Source organism: Budorcas taxicolor, chromosome 11, assembly GCF_023091745.1.
Source record: "Budorcas taxicolor isolate Tak-1 chromosome 11, Takin1.1, whole genome shotgun sequence".
Lineage (NCBI taxonomy): Eukaryota > Metazoa > Chordata > Mammalia > Artiodactyla > Bovidae > Budorcas > Budorcas taxicolor.
This window is the reverse complement of record NC_068920.1, coordinates 153,921,315-153,940,729: the sequence shown is the minus strand read 5'-3', so window position 1 is coordinate 153,940,729 and position 19,415 is coordinate 153,921,315. Positions and strand designations below refer to the sequence as shown.

General features: G+C 42.7%; 1 protein-coding gene across 3 annotated transcripts in view; it reads left to right on the top strand.

The window, feature by feature from the left end:
• The window catches only part of DENND1A (DENN domain containing 1A), a 540,190-nt gene that overhangs the window by 329,145 nt on the left and 191,630 nt on the right, over positions 1 to 19,415 (top strand). For all 3 annotated transcript variants that reach the window (XM_052647633.1, XM_052647632.1, XM_052647635.1), the window contains exon 11: positions 1,123 to 1,168. In XM_052647633.1, the coding sequence (XP_052503593.1) occupies positions 1,123 to 1,168 (46 nt within the window). The remainder of the gene's footprint in view (positions 1 to 1,122; positions 1,169 to 19,415) is intronic.

Sequence of the window (19,415 nt, the reverse complement as noted above, 5' to 3'; positions counted from 1 at the left end):
CCATCTCATCCTCTGTCGCCCCCTTCTCCTCTTGCCTTCAATCTTTCCCAGCATCAGGGTCTTTTCCAATGAGTCGGTTCTTCGCATCAGGTGGCCAGAGAATTGGAGCTTCAGCTTTTGCACCACTCCTTTCAATGAAAATTCAGGTTTGATTTCCTTTCGTATTGACTGGTTTGATCTTCTTGCTGTCCAGCACCACAGTTCGAAAGCATCAAGTGATTTAAGTGCCCTGGGCCTACTCCCTCCTCTGTGAAGTGGGCATAATACCTACCTTGTGAGGTTGTTGTGTGAATTAAGGAAGTTGAATTTGAAGTTCCTTGTATAATGTTTATCCCATTTATCATTGGTAAGTAGCAACATAATGATAATGTGTATGTGTGTGCACCTGAAACCGAGGGAAATGAATCCATGATGCCCAGGTTTTAAAGCCCTTGGAGCTGGGTTCTCACCTCCTGCTCAGTCACTAACTAAGGGAACCCATTGCTCTGGGAATGAAGCACTTTGAAAAGGTATTTTAAATTACGATATCATCAGATGGCATGTGTGCAGTTGGGTTGGAGATGCTTATTGTCTGTGATATACCCTGTCCAGTTAGAATAGACAGTTAGATCACGTCTTTTGATGGCAGAAGGAAATAGCAAATTAAAAAAAAAATCATTCCTCTTTGAAGCACATTATGCCCTCCATCGTCTGACATTGCTGATTGCTTTTTCTGTTGTGATCATGGCAACAGTGGTTCCCATTTGTACCAGGAACCATACTGGTCACTCAGTGTATATTTTCTCATTCTGATAGCAAGCTGGCAGTTAGATTCCAAAATGCCATTTTAAAGATAAGGCAACTGAGGCTGTGCAATCACATGCCTGCTATTTAGGGACTAACCCCAAGGTCAGCGCTCTTCCTGCCACTCAGACTGCTTCCAAGGCTGCCTGCATTTTGAAATTCTTCCTAAGTTTCTAGGCTTGGGAACAAAATGTCATATTAGGATTTTTGTTGTGAAAGAAAATGTAACTGTGCATACGTTTATTAAAACAGTTTTTCTCCAAATAGTGAACCATCTGTAATTTTCTGTCAGAAGCAACAGACATTAAAGCAGCTGTGTGTCTCTGTTTCTCTTCACAGTGCTCCCATGCCCTACCTCATAGGAATCCATTTAAGTTTAATGGAGGTAAGTTGACTTCTCTCCTCCCCGGATCTCTCTATTTGTGGTTTTGTTTGCTTCATGGCAGTGGAAAAGGTGCAGTCTCTGGATTCACGGTGCTACACATGGGAGTGTGTCAGAGCAACACCTCATGCACAGAGCTGGGCATTCAGCTTAGACCCTTTCCACTGGGCTCTTGTTTCCAGTGTTTTTCCACTTTGTTTGGAGATTGTCAATTTTCATGGGTGAGGGAGTGAAGTTCAAAGAGGCAGGAGGAAAGGGTTCTTCAAGGGTTTGAATGAGGGAAGGAAAATGATTCACTTTTCAAAATGATGTTTATTATAAATCACTGCAACTATATTACATTTTTCTCTGTAGAAAATGTGGTATAGAAAATATATAGAAGTATAAAGAGGAAAATTAAAATTATCCACAGTATCATTATTCCAGATTCATCTGTTAGCATTTTATTATTCTTCATCCTTGTCTTTATTCTGTGAATATATATTTTGTATAAATGTACTTAGCTGATATGGTATAGAATTTTATGTCTTTATTTAATATTATGGCATGGGGATTTCTGCATTTTCGTCTACTGTCAGTAATAATTTTTAATTTGCTACCTGTCCTTCCAACTGTTTGAATATGCCACAGCTTAGCCACTTTCCCGTTACTGTTGGACACTTATGCTGTTTATAATTTTTCACTATTATAAATAGCATTTCAGTGAACATCTTTATGCATAAGGCTTAATCTGCATGTTGACTTACTTCCTTAGCATAGAACCCCTAAAGTAGAAATGCTTGGTCAAAGCTATGAATCTAAGGACAGATTGCTTTCTGCATGGCTGTACCGAGTAGATAGCAATTCTTTTAAAGGACTTTTCTGTGCTTTTGTCAGTGTTACTGGTTTGTAGACATGAACCCTAAGCTTTTCCCTCCTCGGGAGAGAGCTGAATTTGCACTGGAGCAAAATAGGACAGGAGGCAGGGGACTTGGCTGTTTTGCACAGGAGACAAGCTCTCGGAGGAAAAAGCTAAAGCCATGTCCGTCTGCGATGATGCTTTGCACGGCTTAAAGGAAGTGCTGCTTCTCTTCTTCTGTTCCCTTCATTTCACGTCGACGAGGACCACCTGCTTCTTCACTGTTGCACACTGTGCTATTGTGCTTACGAAAATGAAACAAGTTGGTTATCGAAAAACCTGTTTGTTTGACATTGAGAATCTTGATCAAAATAGACCACAGAAATCTGCTCAAATTTCTAATTTGACAGGACGGCCATGTGGCTCCTACATTCTGTTAACAGTTCCTCCTTGTCATCACCCAGCCCTGAACACATACAGTACACAGTTTATGGACTATCTTGGATGGTGTATTTAGATCAGATTGAAGAGATTTCTTCTGTGTTTTACCTTTGTTTGTCAAGTTGGGGGTGTGTTCAAAGCTCCTGTGTGAAAAATTGAAAGTGAATACTTGCTAATAGACCTTTCGTGCCAATTGTTGTACAGTTGGAAACACTAATCTAAAGACCATTTGGTCTATCAGCATCCACAGCTCTTTCCTGCCTCTTCTGCCTTCCGGACTGTTCCAGCACGGATTTTTTCCGACTGCTTTTCATGGTCCTTTACCTTGAGCATTGTCCAGGTTTCCAGTCTAGGCTTGCTTTTCTTCTCTATATACCCTCTGGCCATCTTTTTAAAGGCTTTTTGCTTTTGCTACCAAGGTGATGTCAGTGACTCCCAGCTGTGATTCTAGCACTGACATGCCTCTCTCTGAACTTACAGCCCAGAGTTGCAAGTCCCAGTTGAAGGTCACCGAGATGAACTATCGATGTCTCAAATTCAGTCTTCCCCAAACCCCTAATTATCTGTAATACACACCCATCGAGTTACTTCACTCCCCTTCCGCTGTTCCTGGTCCCTGTGAATGGCACCACTGGCTGAAAAGTCACAAGGGGACACACTGAGCATGGCTGAGTGTCTGCTTCCTTATTCTTTCTACAGTGACAAAGTCTCTGACATGTCTCTCCCTCTGTTCCTTTCTCATTGCCTTTATAGATGTTTTACTTTGCTTTTTTAGATTTTTCCAAAGACTTGTTTTTCATTCAGAAATCTAAATCAAGTCCTCTGTGTTCCAAACATTTTGCTAGGTCATAAAGGTATGCAGATGAGTATGAAATTCAGTCCCTGTCAAACATGTAGGGGCTGCCCTCTACCTGGTCGCTCTGAGCTCGTAGTCCGCCTTCCAGCCGCCTCTGCCCACCCCTGGGTCTGCTCATCTCCCTGCTGCCGTCAAGCCTTCTGTCTGCTCACTGTCTCCTGTTAGGGCTCTGGCTGGTCCCTAACACCCCCACATCCCTGCGCCCCTGCCCGCTAAGCTTCCTCTTCCACAGCTGTTTGAGGAAGGCCTCCCATTTGACTGTTGCCTTTGCTTACTCTACCTCTTGCCCAGGATGACAGCTGTTGGCTTCCCTGTCCTCTTCATCATCCCTAGGAGCAGGGGCTCTTTGGGGACAAGGACTATGCTTTGATCACTGTGGTGTCCTCAGTACCCAGCAGGATGCCCAACAGGTGCTTTCTGAAAAGAAGGATGGAGTAAGTGCATGGAAACCTGGAATTTAGAACGCACTTAGAGCCCTCCAAAAAGTGTTGCTGTTTTCAGGGAGCCCAGCACCATAATTTTACTTAAAGATGGAAGGAGTCAATTTTTTTTTATATGATTGTAGTAATTGAAAACAAGGGGTGGGGGCAGTTTTGTAATAAAACATGCAGTGCACAACATGCATAATTTGGGAGCTAAAACTTGAGACAGAGTTTTGCAGTTAGGTGAATGGTTCCAAGTTCACTCTCCTCAGCTTTTGAAGGGTTTTAAATGAGAAGGTTTGGGAAGCACTGGCCATGATAAATCTTAGCCCTGTTGATTTAAATTAGGGAGGAGTTTGCCATGCTGTACTGATATGTGGTCAGAACTGAAAGAAAAACCAAAATAGTAGTTGCCCCACTCTTGAAGCCAGCTGAGACACTCTCCAAACAAAACAGCATTGCCCACATGTGTGAGGCAGCTGTGAACTCCCAAGTCGAGAGATGTAGTCTCCTGATCTCCCCTGGATTTCAGTTCAGACTCAGAGTGCTCTAGCCGTGCTTTTTGATCACACTGATCTCATTCTGGTATACCTTCAAATGAGAGAGATGCTTCCCTGAGACTTCTTCCAAGAACTGTGGGCTATAATGCTTGGGGTGGAGCATGTACCTGGGCCCAAAGGAAAGCTCTTTCAGGAAGGAGCTAGGCAGGGCCCATCTCCTCTTGCACACTAGTTTTCTTACTGGCAATTCAGCAAAAGGCTTATTTTTTACTGTCTTGTTATTTTTTCTTGAAAGCTATAGGCACCTTATTATGCCTTTGCATATGTGCCAGAATTTTTTAAACTTCAAATGAATGTGGCAGATGTTCATAAAAGTTTAGAAAAAGCTACCATAGGAAGACTTTTTAACCATTTTTATGACACTCAAATTTGTTGCACAAAAAGAAATATAAATTGTAACCTAGTGTTCTCATTTGAAAAAAGGTTATTTGGGGAGAAGATATAATTCCAGCCTTCATGCTCTTACAGGGTAAGAGCTGGTAACATAGTCACCTAGAAGAGTCTGCCTTCCTTCTAAAGTGACAAGTTTCTAGCTGATCCTCATTCTTATCCCTCCACTGCCTTTTTATATCCTTTCTCTCATTTAAGCAAACACTAATTTGAGGCTGGTGGTAAGTTAGCGGGATAGCCAAGGGTATTGGCATAGACCTAGTTTCTTCTTGGAGAGAATGATCCTGTTAGCTGGCTAGGAAATACCAAAATGCAGCCAGATTACACAGTAACTATTTCCCTTCATTCCCTCGACCTCAGTTGAGTTCAGGAGATGCTCTGCAGCTCCTGCTCTGTGCCAGGTCTGGTAGCAGGGTGCCAGATCAGGTCTGGTAGGTGTGTTCCTTCTCCTTTTTTGATAAATGAAGATCTTCCTTTCCAAGCCTCACCAATAGTGCTCTGTACACAGGCCTCAGAGCATGAGGAATGCGTGCAGAAGGTGGTTTGTTTTTGTTTTTGTGTTTTTAATTCCTGGTGGTGGGATGGTCAAGAAGCAGGAGATAAAGGTGATGGTAGTGACACAGTGCAGACAGAGGCTCAGGTTAGCCTGAGGGTGAAGCTCCCCTTTCCACAGAGGCAGAAAAATGTGTCAGTGGGAATGGGCCGTGGGTTCTGTCTTTCCTGCTCTCTCCTTGTTTGATCTTGGGCAAGGCGATGAATCTCTGCACCTGTTTTCTTGCCTGTAAAATAGGGGCAGTGGCATGAGTTCAATGAAGGTCAGCAGCCATTGCTGTTTTTATTTCCTTAGTGCCCTTAAAGCCACTTATTTGAGTTGATGGCTTTGAAATTGTGTTTTAGGGACTCTTGGGTTCCAGGGATTATCATCTTCATTCCCTAGGGAAAGAATTTCAGTAGAATTGGCTTGTAGCCACACTGTTTTCTCCTGGTCAACAGTGCTAGAGACCCTGTGCTGGGGGTGGGAGTGGCACTTCATAAGAACTTGATAAATGCACTTACTTCCAAATTCCCTGCTCGACCATTCCCCTCAGTAGCAATGTCAGTGTTATTTTGTGTCTGTATTTACTTTCTTCATCTATAGGAGAGGTTCAGTTCAGTTCAGTTGCTCAGTCGTCTCCGGCTCTTTGCGACCCCATGGATTGCAGCACGCCAGGCCTCCCTGTCCATCACCAACTCCCGGAGTTCACCCAAACTCATGTCCATTGAGTCAGTGATGCCATCCAGCCATCTCATCTTCTGTCGCCCCCTTCTCCTCCTGCCCCCAATCCCTCCCAGCATCACAGTCTTTTCCAATGAGTCAACTCTTTGCATGTGGTGGCCACAGTATTGGAGTTTCAGCTTCAGCATCATTCCTTCCAAAGAAATCCCAGGGCTGATCTCCTTTAGGATGGACTGGTTGGATCTCCTTGCAGGCCAAGGGACTCTCAAGAGTCTTCTCCAACACCACAGTTCAAAAGCATCAATTCTTCGGCACTCAGCCTTCTTCACAGTCCAACTCTCACATCCATACATGACCACTGGAAAAGCCATAGCCTTGACTAGACGGACCTTTGTTGGCAAAATAATGTCTCTGCTTTTGAATATGCTATCTAGGTTGGTCATAACTTTTCTTCCAGAGAGTAAGCGTCATTTAATTTCATGGCTGCAGTCACCATCTGTAGTGATTTTGGAGCCCCCCCAAATAAAGTCTGCCACTGTTTCCACTGTTTCCCCATCTATTTCCCATGAAGTGATGGGACCAGGTGCCATGATCTTAGTTTTCTGAATGTTGAGCTTTAAGCCAACTTTTTCACTCTCCTCTTTCACTTTCATCAAGAAGCTTTTTAGTTCCTCTTCACTTTCTGCCATAAGGGTGGTGTCATCTGCATATCTGAGGTTATCAATACTTCTCCTGGCAATCTTGATTCCAGCTTGTGCTTCTTCCAGCCCAGCATTTCTCATGATGTACTCTGCGTATAAGTTAAATAAGCAGGGTGACAATATACAGCCTTGACGTACTCCTTTTCCTATTTGGAACCAGTCTGTTGTTCCATGTCCAGTTCTAATTATTGCTTCCTGACCTTAGGACCCATCTTTTAAGAGTGTGGTAAAGATTAAAGAAATGAGTTCCATGTATGTCCAGTGTATCCCAGTGTATGGCCTGTGGTCAGTACACAGTACACATCCCCTTCTATAGAAATGTTTGGAGAGCCTGCTATGTACTAGGCGTTGTATTACACTAGGGGTTCTATATAAAATGGTGAGTGTGACACACTCTGTGCCTTCAGAGTTTTGTCTGGAACAGATGCAGATAAGCAGAGAGTAAATGGAGGGAGTTTGAGAAGCTGTAGGGTCTGCTAGAGAAGACAGTAAACTGAGCCTTGAGGGCTCTGCTTCTCAGAGGAAAGGAATGCCTGAATGGAAACTGAGCAGATAAATTTGACTCCCAACAAGGGGACAGGGAGCATCATCTACAAAGATTTACAGTGTAGACCATGGCATTTCCCAGGAGGTCTGAACAGTTCATTGTCTGGAAGGAGCTTGGAGCTGAAGTGGGGAGAGGATTGCTGAGGGAGGCAGGCCAGGGCCAGGCCATCCAGGGGCTTGTAAGCCGTGTTAAAGAGTCTCAACTTTATAGGGCAGTGGGGAGCCATTGAAGGGTGTAAATAGCGGAGGGACATGGTCAGGCCGCCTCCTCCTGGGCTGTTAGAAACACGGTCCTTCCATGTAAAATGTTTGGAAATAGATTAACCAAGTTAATAAAGTAGAGTGATATTTGTAAAGATCAAGGTAATTCTCAAGTATATTACACACCACAACCATATATATAAAATTCAGATGTTATTGTCCCAAACCCAAGCTTCTGCACTGTGATAGAGATGTCTGTAGTGAAGACTTTCTTTGCGGTTTTAAGCACATTTTTTACTAGATTTTAGTTTCCTCTCTGTTTCCAACTACTTTCTATGAATTAGATAATTTTTCTACAGCTCAAATTTGAGAGGATAAATTTAGGATATATACTAAGTACTAGTTCCAGGTAGTAGGAACAGGGGGAGTGACACCCAGGTACCAAGTTCATAAGGCCTCTTCCTACCTCTCCCACCAACACAATTTCAAGGCACATGTGATGTGGGCACAAGGAGACTGGCCCAGCCCACAGCTTACGTCTCTTCCTCACCATCTTTTATGTAGAAAGGTTTAGCTGGAGCACATGGAAGCCTGATTTTGCAAATGCACTAAGTGCTTGGGACAGCATTGAGCCAGCACTCCATGGACAGCATCCCAGTCCATATTGAAATGCCTCTTCTTGATCGCTAGTACCCAGATCTGGTATTTGTCTGTGTCTGTAAAGGTTTAACTATGAAGCTTTCACACAAAATAACAGGATTTACTTATTTACAGACAAGGAAAAATGACTTTTATCCCCTTTTACCTCGCAGAGAACTTGAATTGCTGTCAACTGAATTGGCACCATTTTAACTAGTTTTTTTCTTTTCATTTTTCTCTTTAGGAAGTCTTTAATCCGTTGTTCATTTTTTAATGTTTATTTTTTTAAGTTTCATGGTGAGTGTTAGAATATTTCTTGTTTACCGTTGTACCATTTTGCTTCATCACAGGACTCCACAGGTAGACAGTAGTCAGATATAGTTTTCCCTTGTTAATATTGCGGTTCATGCAAAAACTCTGAGCCATAACTATATGCAGGTATAGGTGGTGATTGTGCATCCGTACTGACAAGAATTGAGAAACTGCATGTGAGATCGTTTGTTAGTGATGAGTAATCATAGCCCTGCTGTATAAAAAAGTGATATTTGCCTGAAAAATTCCACCTGGTAATTCCAGTCATAGGCTCATGGGAAGAGCTTTAGCAAGAAAGGGAGAGGCCCTCTCATTGGGAAGGAGCTACAATCTTTTGTGTCTTTCTCAACACCACACACAGTGCTGGGTGCTCCACCTGTTCTCACTTCTGCACATCCTAAGAATCTCTCTGCCAAGGAGGAGATATCCGTATTTGCAAATGGGGAAGCTGAGGCTCAGAGAGAGAAAATAATTTGCATCCAATTTCTCTGCTCTGATGGACTTGTCAAACCCCAGCGCCCCTGGGTGAGGCTGTGTAGATTACCCCTAGCCCTGCCCCAGCCCTGGGCATATAGGCTCTCACCTTTGCCTGAGCTTCTCCCTCTCAGGGAGGCCTCCAGGCCACGTGCTGGAGACTGTGGCGAGGGGAAAGGAGGGGTGACGTTTGCTAGCCTCGTATTTCTCCAGAGGAAAGCTCTGAGTACACTTGTGACTAGGGCTGGTTACTTAGCCTCTCCAATCTCCATTCTCTCATCAGTGAAATTAAGATCATATTATCCATCTCAGAGAGTTGTGAGAACTAATTGATATAATGGATGTGAAGGGCTTTTTTTAAAAAAAAAACTCTACCAAACATTATTCTTCATAGTGAGTACTATAAAAATAAGAGGCAAAGTTTAGATCAATGAATCCCTAATGCTTGCTTAATTATATAAAAAGAAAAGGAGTTGGCCAGTAGCTTGGTCTTGCTAGAATTTCCTTAGCATGCTATTATCAGGCAAAATCATCGCATGTGAATCTGTCACATCCAGAGCATTCAGAGCAAAATTAGAGCCTGAAGAACATTCTGAATTTCACCTGATAAATTTCCTCTAGAAGCCCTCTCCTCCTCATGTGGCATCTGCTTTTAAAATGAGTGTGGTTCTTAAATGTCACTTACCTTAATGTTGGAATTAAAGCAACTTAAATCTCTAGTAGTAATTTATGTAATCAAAGGGAACAAGTACTTCTGGCTGGTTTAAGTAACTCTTGCAGTCAGTACATTTTCAGTCTAATTTGTTGTGACTGAAATGTTCTCTTGTGAGATGACATAGCTCCCCGTTATAGATCAGAAAAACTGAGTAATTTATTAGGGAGGATCCCAGTAGAAAATGCAAAACCGTCATTGATGCTTTTGTTTTCCAACTTTCCTGTCATCCCTTAGCCAGTCAGTTTAGCAATGTTGAAACTGACTTCAAAGAAAGCCTAAAGTTCCTAAATTGTTCCTAAAAGAACTTAACCAAATTTCTATCAGATTGAGATAAAGAGCAGCATGCAGAAAGCTATGGAACAGAGTAGAAAGAATTCTTGGCCTCTAGAGTTGTGGAGACCTGGATTCAAAGTCTAGCTCCACTGCTGCTAGGCGACTTTAAGCGTGCTCCTTTGTTTAAAGGAGAAATCGGGTTAGCAGGAGGAAACACAGTTTGAGTTTGACCACTTTGTACAAAACTACTATTATGTTATCCTCTGAAGAGATGCCTGTTGAAAATATTTAATAATAATAATATCACCCATTGAATGATGTTCTACTAATATACATGGCACTTGAGCCATGTAATTTTTAATTGTCACGCCTTTGAGAGGGGTGCTCCTGTTTTACAGATGGGGATGTAAAGGTGCCTCTTTGAGCTTCAGACTCCTTGCTTGTAAAATGGGTAGATTCTCCACTTTATAGGAACTTTTTAATGAGGAGTAAATGAGAAAATTGGTACCTGACACGTTGTAGGCGCCAAATAAATGGAAGTGATTATCAGTATTATGTGTGTGTAGAACTGGTAAATTTTCTTTAAAATTATCTACCTAAAGTTGGCCCTGCCCTCTTTTTCAGCCTCATTTTGTACTTTTTATTGAGTGACTTTTTCTAAATTTCATTAGCTTAAAGGCACTCTCAACTGAACACAGCCACATGGGACTGGTGACTTCTTTTCATAAACTCCTTGCAAGTGATTAGGGGCAGGGCCATCATGGGTGCTTAGAGACCAGCATATGATGATTGAAGAGCAGTACCCTTGGTCGGCCTAGTCAAATCCCACTTGGAATCAGAGCACATGTGGTTTTGTTTAACACCATGCTCAGCAGACTCACGGTACAGGTTTGTGACCATCAGACATTTGTTGCTGATATGTGAGGTCACCACAGTAGGGGTGTTTGTCAACCAAATTAAACTTCCCCTTAATGACCTAAAATAATTGATTCAGAAGGCCTTTAAATGGACCATGGAGATGTGTAAGCAAGCTGAAATCTGGCATTTTATACAGGAATTATTGCATATTGTTCTGTTTGTTTTGCTTTTGTTGGGAAAAATGTGTGTGGACCAAGGGTTTTAGGAGACAGGCAGTGACCCTGAGTTTGAATCCCAGCTCCACTATTTGTCCTGCTTGGGCAACTCTCTGAGCATCTGTGCATGTATGCCATAACATCTTCATCTGCAAAATGGGAGTCACCTACCTTAAAATGATGACAGCTAGAAGTAATACGGCTGAAGTTCCATGCACATTAGTAGGCCCTCACTCAAAGGTAGCTGCTATTATTGATAAAGCATTTCCAGTGGGCATCTCTGAAGAAGAGGGCTTAATAACAATTCTGTACAGAGTGGTCAAACTGTAATATAATAAATCTACCTTCTTTTCCTCCTACTAAGCCAATTTCTCCATTAAACTGCTCTCTCTACTAAACTTAAACTTATCTGTAGAGGAAAGTATGACTAAAATTGAAGCCTGTAAACCTCTGTCTACATTTAGTCTGATTCTTAGCTGATTTCAAAATGAATTTAAAGTTGAGCATTTAAAATAAATGCCAGTTAGACTACAAAAGAAGTGGGGCTTGCATTTTTTTTTCTTTTTTTTTTGCTTATTGGGTTCAGACATTCAGGACCTAAGCTCAGGCCTTTGCAGGTATCGAATGAGGCCACTGTACTATGTCTGTTTAGAAACAGAGGCATGGGTTCAGAGCTTTTCCTAAATATAATCAACAGTGGCTCTTAAGTTGGACATTATCAACATCCCACAGAATGTTTTTTGTGTCCTGCCTAAAACCCTTTCTTCCATAAATCCAAATATCTGACAAAAACTAAAACCTGCAGACTGGGCCTGCCTAGACTCCTAGACACATTCTTAACCAAATAGAATATCTGTTAAATCCTGGTGCCTAGGAGTCAATTGTTTTAAAAGATGCAGTCGTAATAAATTTATATCCTGCCTTTTCAGCATTTCATTGAAAGTATTTTGTACTGACCGAATGGGTTAAATTATGAAGCTTGATAAGTACATATGCACATTACCCATCCTTAGCTTTAGAAGGGAAAAAAAAAGGAAGAAAAAGATAGCTATGATTTTGGAAGTCATCCCAATTTTTAAAAATAAGAGAATTTGGACATTTTGGCATATGGGGTTTTTTAAATGAAATTTCATGGAACTGAAAACAGTCAATTTTAGGTTTCCAAAAATTGTTTTGATTTTCATTGGTATAAATTTGCTGCACATGGTTTTAGGGAAGTTCTGAGAGATGCATTTGGGACTTCGGGGTTGATTTTTTTTTTTTTTTTTTTTGAGATTTGTGATTTATTTTTAAAAGGTGATTTTTTTTTTAAACTCAAAGTATGGATTGAAGGAGATCAGAGTTCCATTTCTAGGACAGTTTTTGGTAATGACATCGTTAAGCATTTCCGAGCAACTGGACTTGGGGCTGAACTGTTGGGCATCATTTCAGCACCTTCTGGACGCAGCACAGCAGATCCCTCTCCTAGCATCTCGAAGTTAGAGTCTCGAGGCCAAGTGGTTCCGGCCATTCCATTAGCAGCAGCTGCTGGTGATAAGCACTGTGAAAGTCACCTGTGTAGGGTCAGACTTATTGCAGATCAAGGTTCAGCAGTGTCGGAAGAGCGGGAAGATGCCCAGGAGGGGGCTCCAGGCCACCTGCTGTGTGAGGATCAAAGGGTTGGAAGGTCAGAGGGCACAGCTCCCTTAACCATATCTGTCTGTGCAATAGCTAGTTCAGATTGTAAATCTTGGCGATTTCATTAAGTCCTCCTGGCTGCTACTGGGGCATTGAAATAATAAAATTTTATATCTGTTGCCTTTCCTGCCTCTGGCAGCCAGGCTGATACATTCTGTGCAAAATGGGGCATCTTTATGAAAACCTTTTCCGGAATGATCAGAGCAGTCTTAATGAAGCCTCAAATGAGGAAGCTGGGGTTCACAGGACCTCATCCTCTGAAAATGTTTTTTAAAAAGAAAAAAATCACACAAACTGTTTAGCAGCCTTTGGGATTTATGTAGCACCTCTCTTGTGATAAGCCAGTCCCAAAATATTGCCTATTGCTAAATGGTTAATCTTACACACAGGAGGAAAGGTGAGCTTTCTCAGTGCTTCTGTTTATTAAATAGCCCCTGTTCTAATGACAACAGGGTCCTTTCTTTTGGGCAACCCCAAGCAACTCTACGGATATTACTTCCCACTCGGCAGACCTTTCGGGTGTTTTTAGAGATATGTCTCCTGAATATGATTTTCCAAATATTTTTCCTAGATCTTAAAGTTGTTATGGACCTTTAGGGCTCCTTGGCTCTTGGGCAAGACAAATCACAGTAATGGCTGCCCCTTTACTGCCCATATGTTTAAGACCCCCTGTCGTTTGTTTGAAAAGTTAAGAGATTTTCACAGTGAAGGTGCCATTTCTGAAATTTAAAGTGTTCCTTTTCACCGGGAGATAAGTTCACTCTGATTAAGTCCGTAATTCTCACTAAGCCATGTTTATGGGGGCAATAAACAATGTTTCAGCATGCTTGTTAAATTGGGTTTCCAACCTCTCCACTCTTTAAAAATTGACATTTCAAATAAAAGGCAGGTGGAGATGGGAGTCCAGGTTTGCTGTGGTTAGTGATGAATGAATGATGGCAAGTGGCAGTTGTGTGGGAGGAAGGAGGGCCCTCTTCTCTGAAAGGGTGACCCCAAACCATTTTGGGGCTAGGGAATCATCATCCCCTTAAACCCCAAGTGAAACTCTTAAATTTAAGTTTCATCATTTCAAATTGGATGGATACTAGTTTTGAAATACTGCTGGATGCATTACACTCACTATTTAACTTTCACAAGTTTGTGCTTTAGAGGTAGTGGCTTTGCTTTACAGATGATGAAATTTGGGTACAGAAAGGTTAAGTAACTCATCCAAAGTCATACAGCTAATGATTAGTAGGATAAGAATTCAAACCAAATTATTTTGTTGTGTGAAGTGTTTTAGAGTGTACAGAGAAAAATGATACCAGCCCTGCTTTTTGGGTCTGTTTTTTATTATATATCTAGCCTCTGATAAATATATCCATGGAGGTTACAAAAGAAATATATGACCTATGTGAATGTCCTCAGTTTTTGGTAAACTAGAAAAGGAGAGGAGGCTCCACAGAGAGGACAAGAGGACCAGGCTTAGGGGACTGGCAGTCCAGAGCTCAAATCCTGGCTCTGCTGTTTCTCAGGACCTGGAACAAGAGCTTCATATTTTTCTTCTGTGAGATGGGAATAATAATACCTATTTCATGAGGTTGCTTTGAGGATCAAATGAAATCATGTATTTTTTTAAAATGTAGTGTTTTCAAACTCTACAATATTTTATAGATGACAGTGGTGTTGTTGCATTGTATGTAAATATAGTAAAACGAGTTACTTTAAGGGAAAAGTGACAGGCACACATGAATTAATTAGAAACATCACTAATCAAGTTTTAATTGGGGAGCCAAATATGTGTTGCCCACTGTACTTGGCTTAGGACCACAGAAGGCCACTTGCTGTGGGAGCAGAAATAGGAAGGTTTTGTAGAAGAGCAGAGCCTTGCAGGATGGAGATAATCCATGGTGATCCATGTCTTGGCCATCTTCATGTCTTTCCAGGTGCTCTTCCACCTCATCTCTTGTTTGCATTTTGTAGCAGAGGTGAATGGTATTGATACCTTCCTCTTCCTCTTTTTACAAATGAGGAAACTTAGTCTCTAGCAGTCGGAAGGGTGTTTCAGTTTGGGGTAAAACCTCAGCTGTGTCATAGATGTACATGGACTCATGCCTCCATTCTGGTGGAACAGAGGAAAGGCCGGGGGGATGGTGGTACTGTGTTGGGTGGGCTTCTAAAGTGAGCCGCAGAGCTGGCGAAACCAAAGTCTTAGACGGAGGCAGGCTAGCACTGACTGAGCTTCTGCTATGTGGCTGGCCCTCTATGAAGCTCATGCCCTACCATGACTCCTTTTAACAATCCTGAAGGTGAGCATCAGGTCCCAGTCTCACAGATAAGGAAATTGTTGCTGGAGGAGGAAAGGGCCTTGCCTAAAAAAACTACCTGGCTGGTGAATGAGTGAGCCAGGATACCAGCCTTGAGAGTCTGCAGCTGTAGCCCATGACCATCCTGAGGAGGCAGCTGGGCAGGCTCTGTGTGAATGGAGATGTTTCATCAAAGTGAGGTCTTTTCTACCTCCTATGACTGTGCCTTTTCTTAGTCTTATTGATTATAGTTTACTCCCTCTCCCCCACAACCCAACACAAGTAGGCTGGGAACCTCTTGAGTTTAGAGATCACCTTTTAGTCATGCATTGGGTTGACATGACTAACCAAATGGGTGAATGAATGAATGTCCAGTGGATGGATGGTCAGAAAAGGAGGAAAAGCCCATTGGAGAAATAGCCCCTTTGCTGAACTGGGTTGAAAATCTCTTGAATTTTTTAATGAGAATCAGTGCTTATTACCTTGTGAAGAGAGGATTTGGCCTGAGCTGTGAGGTGCTTACACACTTCCCTCCCCTGCCAAGTTTCTGTTTCTGTTTAAAGCACCCTGGGAAATTCCAACAGTGTTTTCAGGGGTCCTCTGAACTGTCGGACTCAGATTTTTAATTTTGTGGAGCAGGAAGGAGCAAATCAGTGACTCCTGGCTCCAGAGGAAAAACCACTACGTTTATCAACTGCTTGGCAGCTCAGTGACCTTTGGGGCCAGAGGAAGGGAAGGAAAATGTCGCTCTTCCCTCCATGTGTATCTGAGATTTCAGGAGGGAATAGAGAGTTTAGAATACCTGAATATTTGCCTTTCCTCTTCCTGTCCTTTCCACTTTCCCTCTAATTTCTCTTTCCCTTCCTCCTAGGAGGCCAGCAGCTCCCCATGCTGTTCTTTGTTATGTTCTCATATACATGCGCATGTATTTGAGTACATTTGATATGGGCTGTATAGTGGAAGGAATACTGGCATGGAGAACCCAAATTCAGATCCTTTCTCTGACAAACACTATTTGGGAGAACATGAGCAAACTATTAATCTCTTTAGCCTCAGTGTCCTCATCCATCCAAATGGGTACAGTATTCTATAGCAAACCCTTTCCCTTGAAAATTTTAATGGTGTCTGGACCAGCCATCAAGCTGCTTGATTCCTCTTGTGTGTCCCTGACAAGCATCCGTTAAATTACAGTTGCTCAATATGTTTGTGATGGAAACAGTGTCAGAGCAGTTAGCAAGATACACTGGGTAATACCGAGCTTTTGATGTTCATCTGAGTTCAGTGTTATCTCCACTGCTGCTAAGCTGTGGACTTTGGACAAATTATTTTGCCTCTCTGACCCTGCATTTCCTCAATTCTGCACAAGCATGTCATGAGGCAGCATGCACACTCAGTCGTTTCTGACTCTTTGTGACCCCTTGGACAGTAGCCCGCCAGTCTCCTCTGCCCATGGAATTTTCCAGCAAGAATACTGGAGTGGGTTGCCATTTTCTACTCCAGAGATCTTCCTGACTCAGGGATTGAACCGCGCCCCGTGCGTCTCCTGCACTGGTGGGCAGATTCTTTACCACTGTGCCACCTCCACAGGGTGTCATGAGGATTGCATTAAATGGTACAGGTAAGGGTCGGGCCACAGGAGAAACACATCACCTGTTGTTCTGGGAGTCAGTCGTCTGATGGATGCAGAGTCTGTAACACAGTCCCTGTTCCTGTGCAGGCCCCTGTAAAGTGAGCTCTGCCTCAGACCACACGTAACCAGCCTTTAAGAGGTGACAGTGTGAAGTCCAGCAGTAGTTGTTTAGGATAAAGTTTAGATTGGTGAACTATTAAGATGCAGATTTTGGTTTAGTTTTAACCATATTCCGTACTTTTCAAAACTTAAAAATAGAAAGAAAGCTACCGATAAGTTACACCTAAGTGAGACATAAACTGCAATGCCAGGAGCCGTATCAGTTGTGCCTTTCTCAAAGAGAAACGAATACTGGATTTTCCATGTAGTGCCAAAGCAAAGCACTTTGAGGGCTTGATAATGCTCTGATTTAAGAGGATAGATGCATTCTCTTGAAGCAAAGTGTCTTTTCAGGAAGTCAGTCTAGACCCGTCCCCTTTGCTTGGTGGTCTAGATGCTGGTGTCAGAGGTGCTGTCTCAATTGCTGGTTCAGCCATTGGAGAGGAGACTGCTTACAAACCTGGGGGGTCCCTCCAGCAGGGAGAAGGCCTGCCTGTAGCCAAGACCAGCATCCTAGGCAGATGGGAACTTGGTCACATAGGTTTAAAATAAATGTTTCTCTCTTTTTTTTTCCCCCTTTTTACTTAATCCTGTCACAATCCTATGCAGCACATGGTCAGGGCCCCATTTTATAGAGAAAGAAACTGAGGTTCAACTACGTTTAAATAACCTGCTGTAGGTCCTGTAAGTAGGAATTAAAGAAGGTTAAACCCAAAGTCCAATCTGACCCCTACTCAGTCCTGTTACTCTCCCAAAGCAGGCTGACTCAGGACTGCACAGGTCTCTTGGGAGGTACCCAATAATATTGCTGCTTTTCTCCTCACTGGAGAAGGGGACAGGACTGACTGAAAAAACCATAGGTATCTAGGAGGGGTCTGCCTTTGCAAACAAATTTTCTGACAGTGAGATATAGCCTAGATTGGATCCTTTTTATTTGTAGAATTATTACTGTACTGCTTTCATAGTAACAATAGGCAATACCCAGTGCTTATTATATGCCAGACACTATTATAGGCACTATACATATATTAACTCATTTAACCACCATAACAATCCAGTGAAGTCTATATTATTTGCTTTTTGTAAACATTTTGCTGAAGTATGAGATTTATAGGAGGTGTACACTCATCTGAAGTGTAGAACAAGTTATTTTAAAGCAGCTATTTTAAAGTTATTTTAAAGCACCACCAGATCAACTACGAGCCCCCGAAGCCCCTCTTGTACGCCCTTGTAGTCATTCTTCCTCTGACTCAAGGATAATGATTGTCCTGGGTGTCAGGACTATTTTAATCTCATCAGACATAATGAGGAAACTGAGGCACAGAGAGGTTAAAGGGTTTGCCCAATAACTGGTGGAGTTGGGACTTGGACTCGGGCAGTTCAGGCTCCAGAGAATATGCTCATGTCCTCAGGGAAAGAAGACATAGCCAGGAGAAGAACAATAGGTTGGAGTAGTTTTTAATGGCATAAAATCATAATAGTGGAGTCATTGGCCTTTTCCTTTGGTCTGAAAATCAGTTGTTCACGTTCATACAGTCTTGGAATTCTAGTCTTACTTTCAAATTGCAAGGATAGAAACTTGCATTTGAGAGCCTTCCATATATTGCACTTATTGCAACCGGATGCTGTGTTAAATTCCTTACATGTATTATCCCACAAGGGGCTTTCTTGGTGGCTTAGATGGTAAAGAATCCACCCACAATGCAGGAGATCTGGGTTCAGTCCCTGGGTTGGGAAGATCCCCTGGAGGAGGGCATGGCAACCCACTCCAGTATTCCTGCCTGGAGAATCCCCATGGACAGAGGAGCCTGGCAGACTACAGTCCATGGGGTCACACAGAGTCAGACACAACTGAGCAACCAAACACAGCACAGCACATTATCCCGCTTAAACCACCACACACCACTGGAGAGTAGGTAGTATTATCCCCATTTTGTAGATGAGAAAACTGAGACTCAGTAAAGAACTAACTGAAGGTATGCAGTTGCAGAGGCAAGACTTGAAGCTGGCTGTCTCATTCTAGAACCCACATTTTAGCTACCATGGTAATGCCTATCTTACTTTTGTCAACTGTGAATTAATTCTACATGAATTAGTCATGATAATTTTACATGTTTATTGTTATTGTCATTATTGTTGCTATTCCCATCACACTTCCTTGTGCAGACTCATATTGAGCTTACATTGTCCACTGGGGCTCACACTGACATCTGTACCAGGCCTGCCTCCCAGTAGAGGGGGCCAAGCCACAGTATTTCATTCTTTGGTTAATCAGCAATTGCCCTGTGTCAGGCACCATCCTGGGCACTGGAGTTGCAAAGATAAAAAAGACATAGCTCTGCCCTGATGATGGTCCTGGTGGAAGGACAGCAGAAAAGATTCACCATGCCCCAGCTCATGAATGCCATACATGCCACCTCACCGATCCACCCTCCCCACAGCCTCCATCCAAGATAAGGACCCCAGTGCTCAGCTGAGGCAGCAGAGACCGGCCTGGGCCTCTGCTCATCAAGGTCTAGAACCAGCTTCTTTGCTCCACCTCCAGCCCCCAGCTTCATCACCAGGGAAGCAGCACATGCTCTTGACCATTCTTTGGATCCCCTGCGTTACCTCACCAGTGCAAACCCTTGCTCTTCATTTTATGACCTGATTCTAAGTCCTGCCTTTTGTCCCTTGCTGCCCAATCCCCTCCCTAGATAAACAGGGTCATCCCTATCTGTGTGGAAGATTGCTGTGGTTTGAACAAGTGCAGCTGATACTTTATATTTTAGCCAGCCTTGGGGACGACCCATTGGTTTCACACAATCAACTTTAGAAAGTAAGGTTCAGTGAAATCTCAACTAGAGAAGATCCACTGAAGGTGTAGTGGTTCTCAAGTGGACCCCACTTTTGTGTCGGGAAG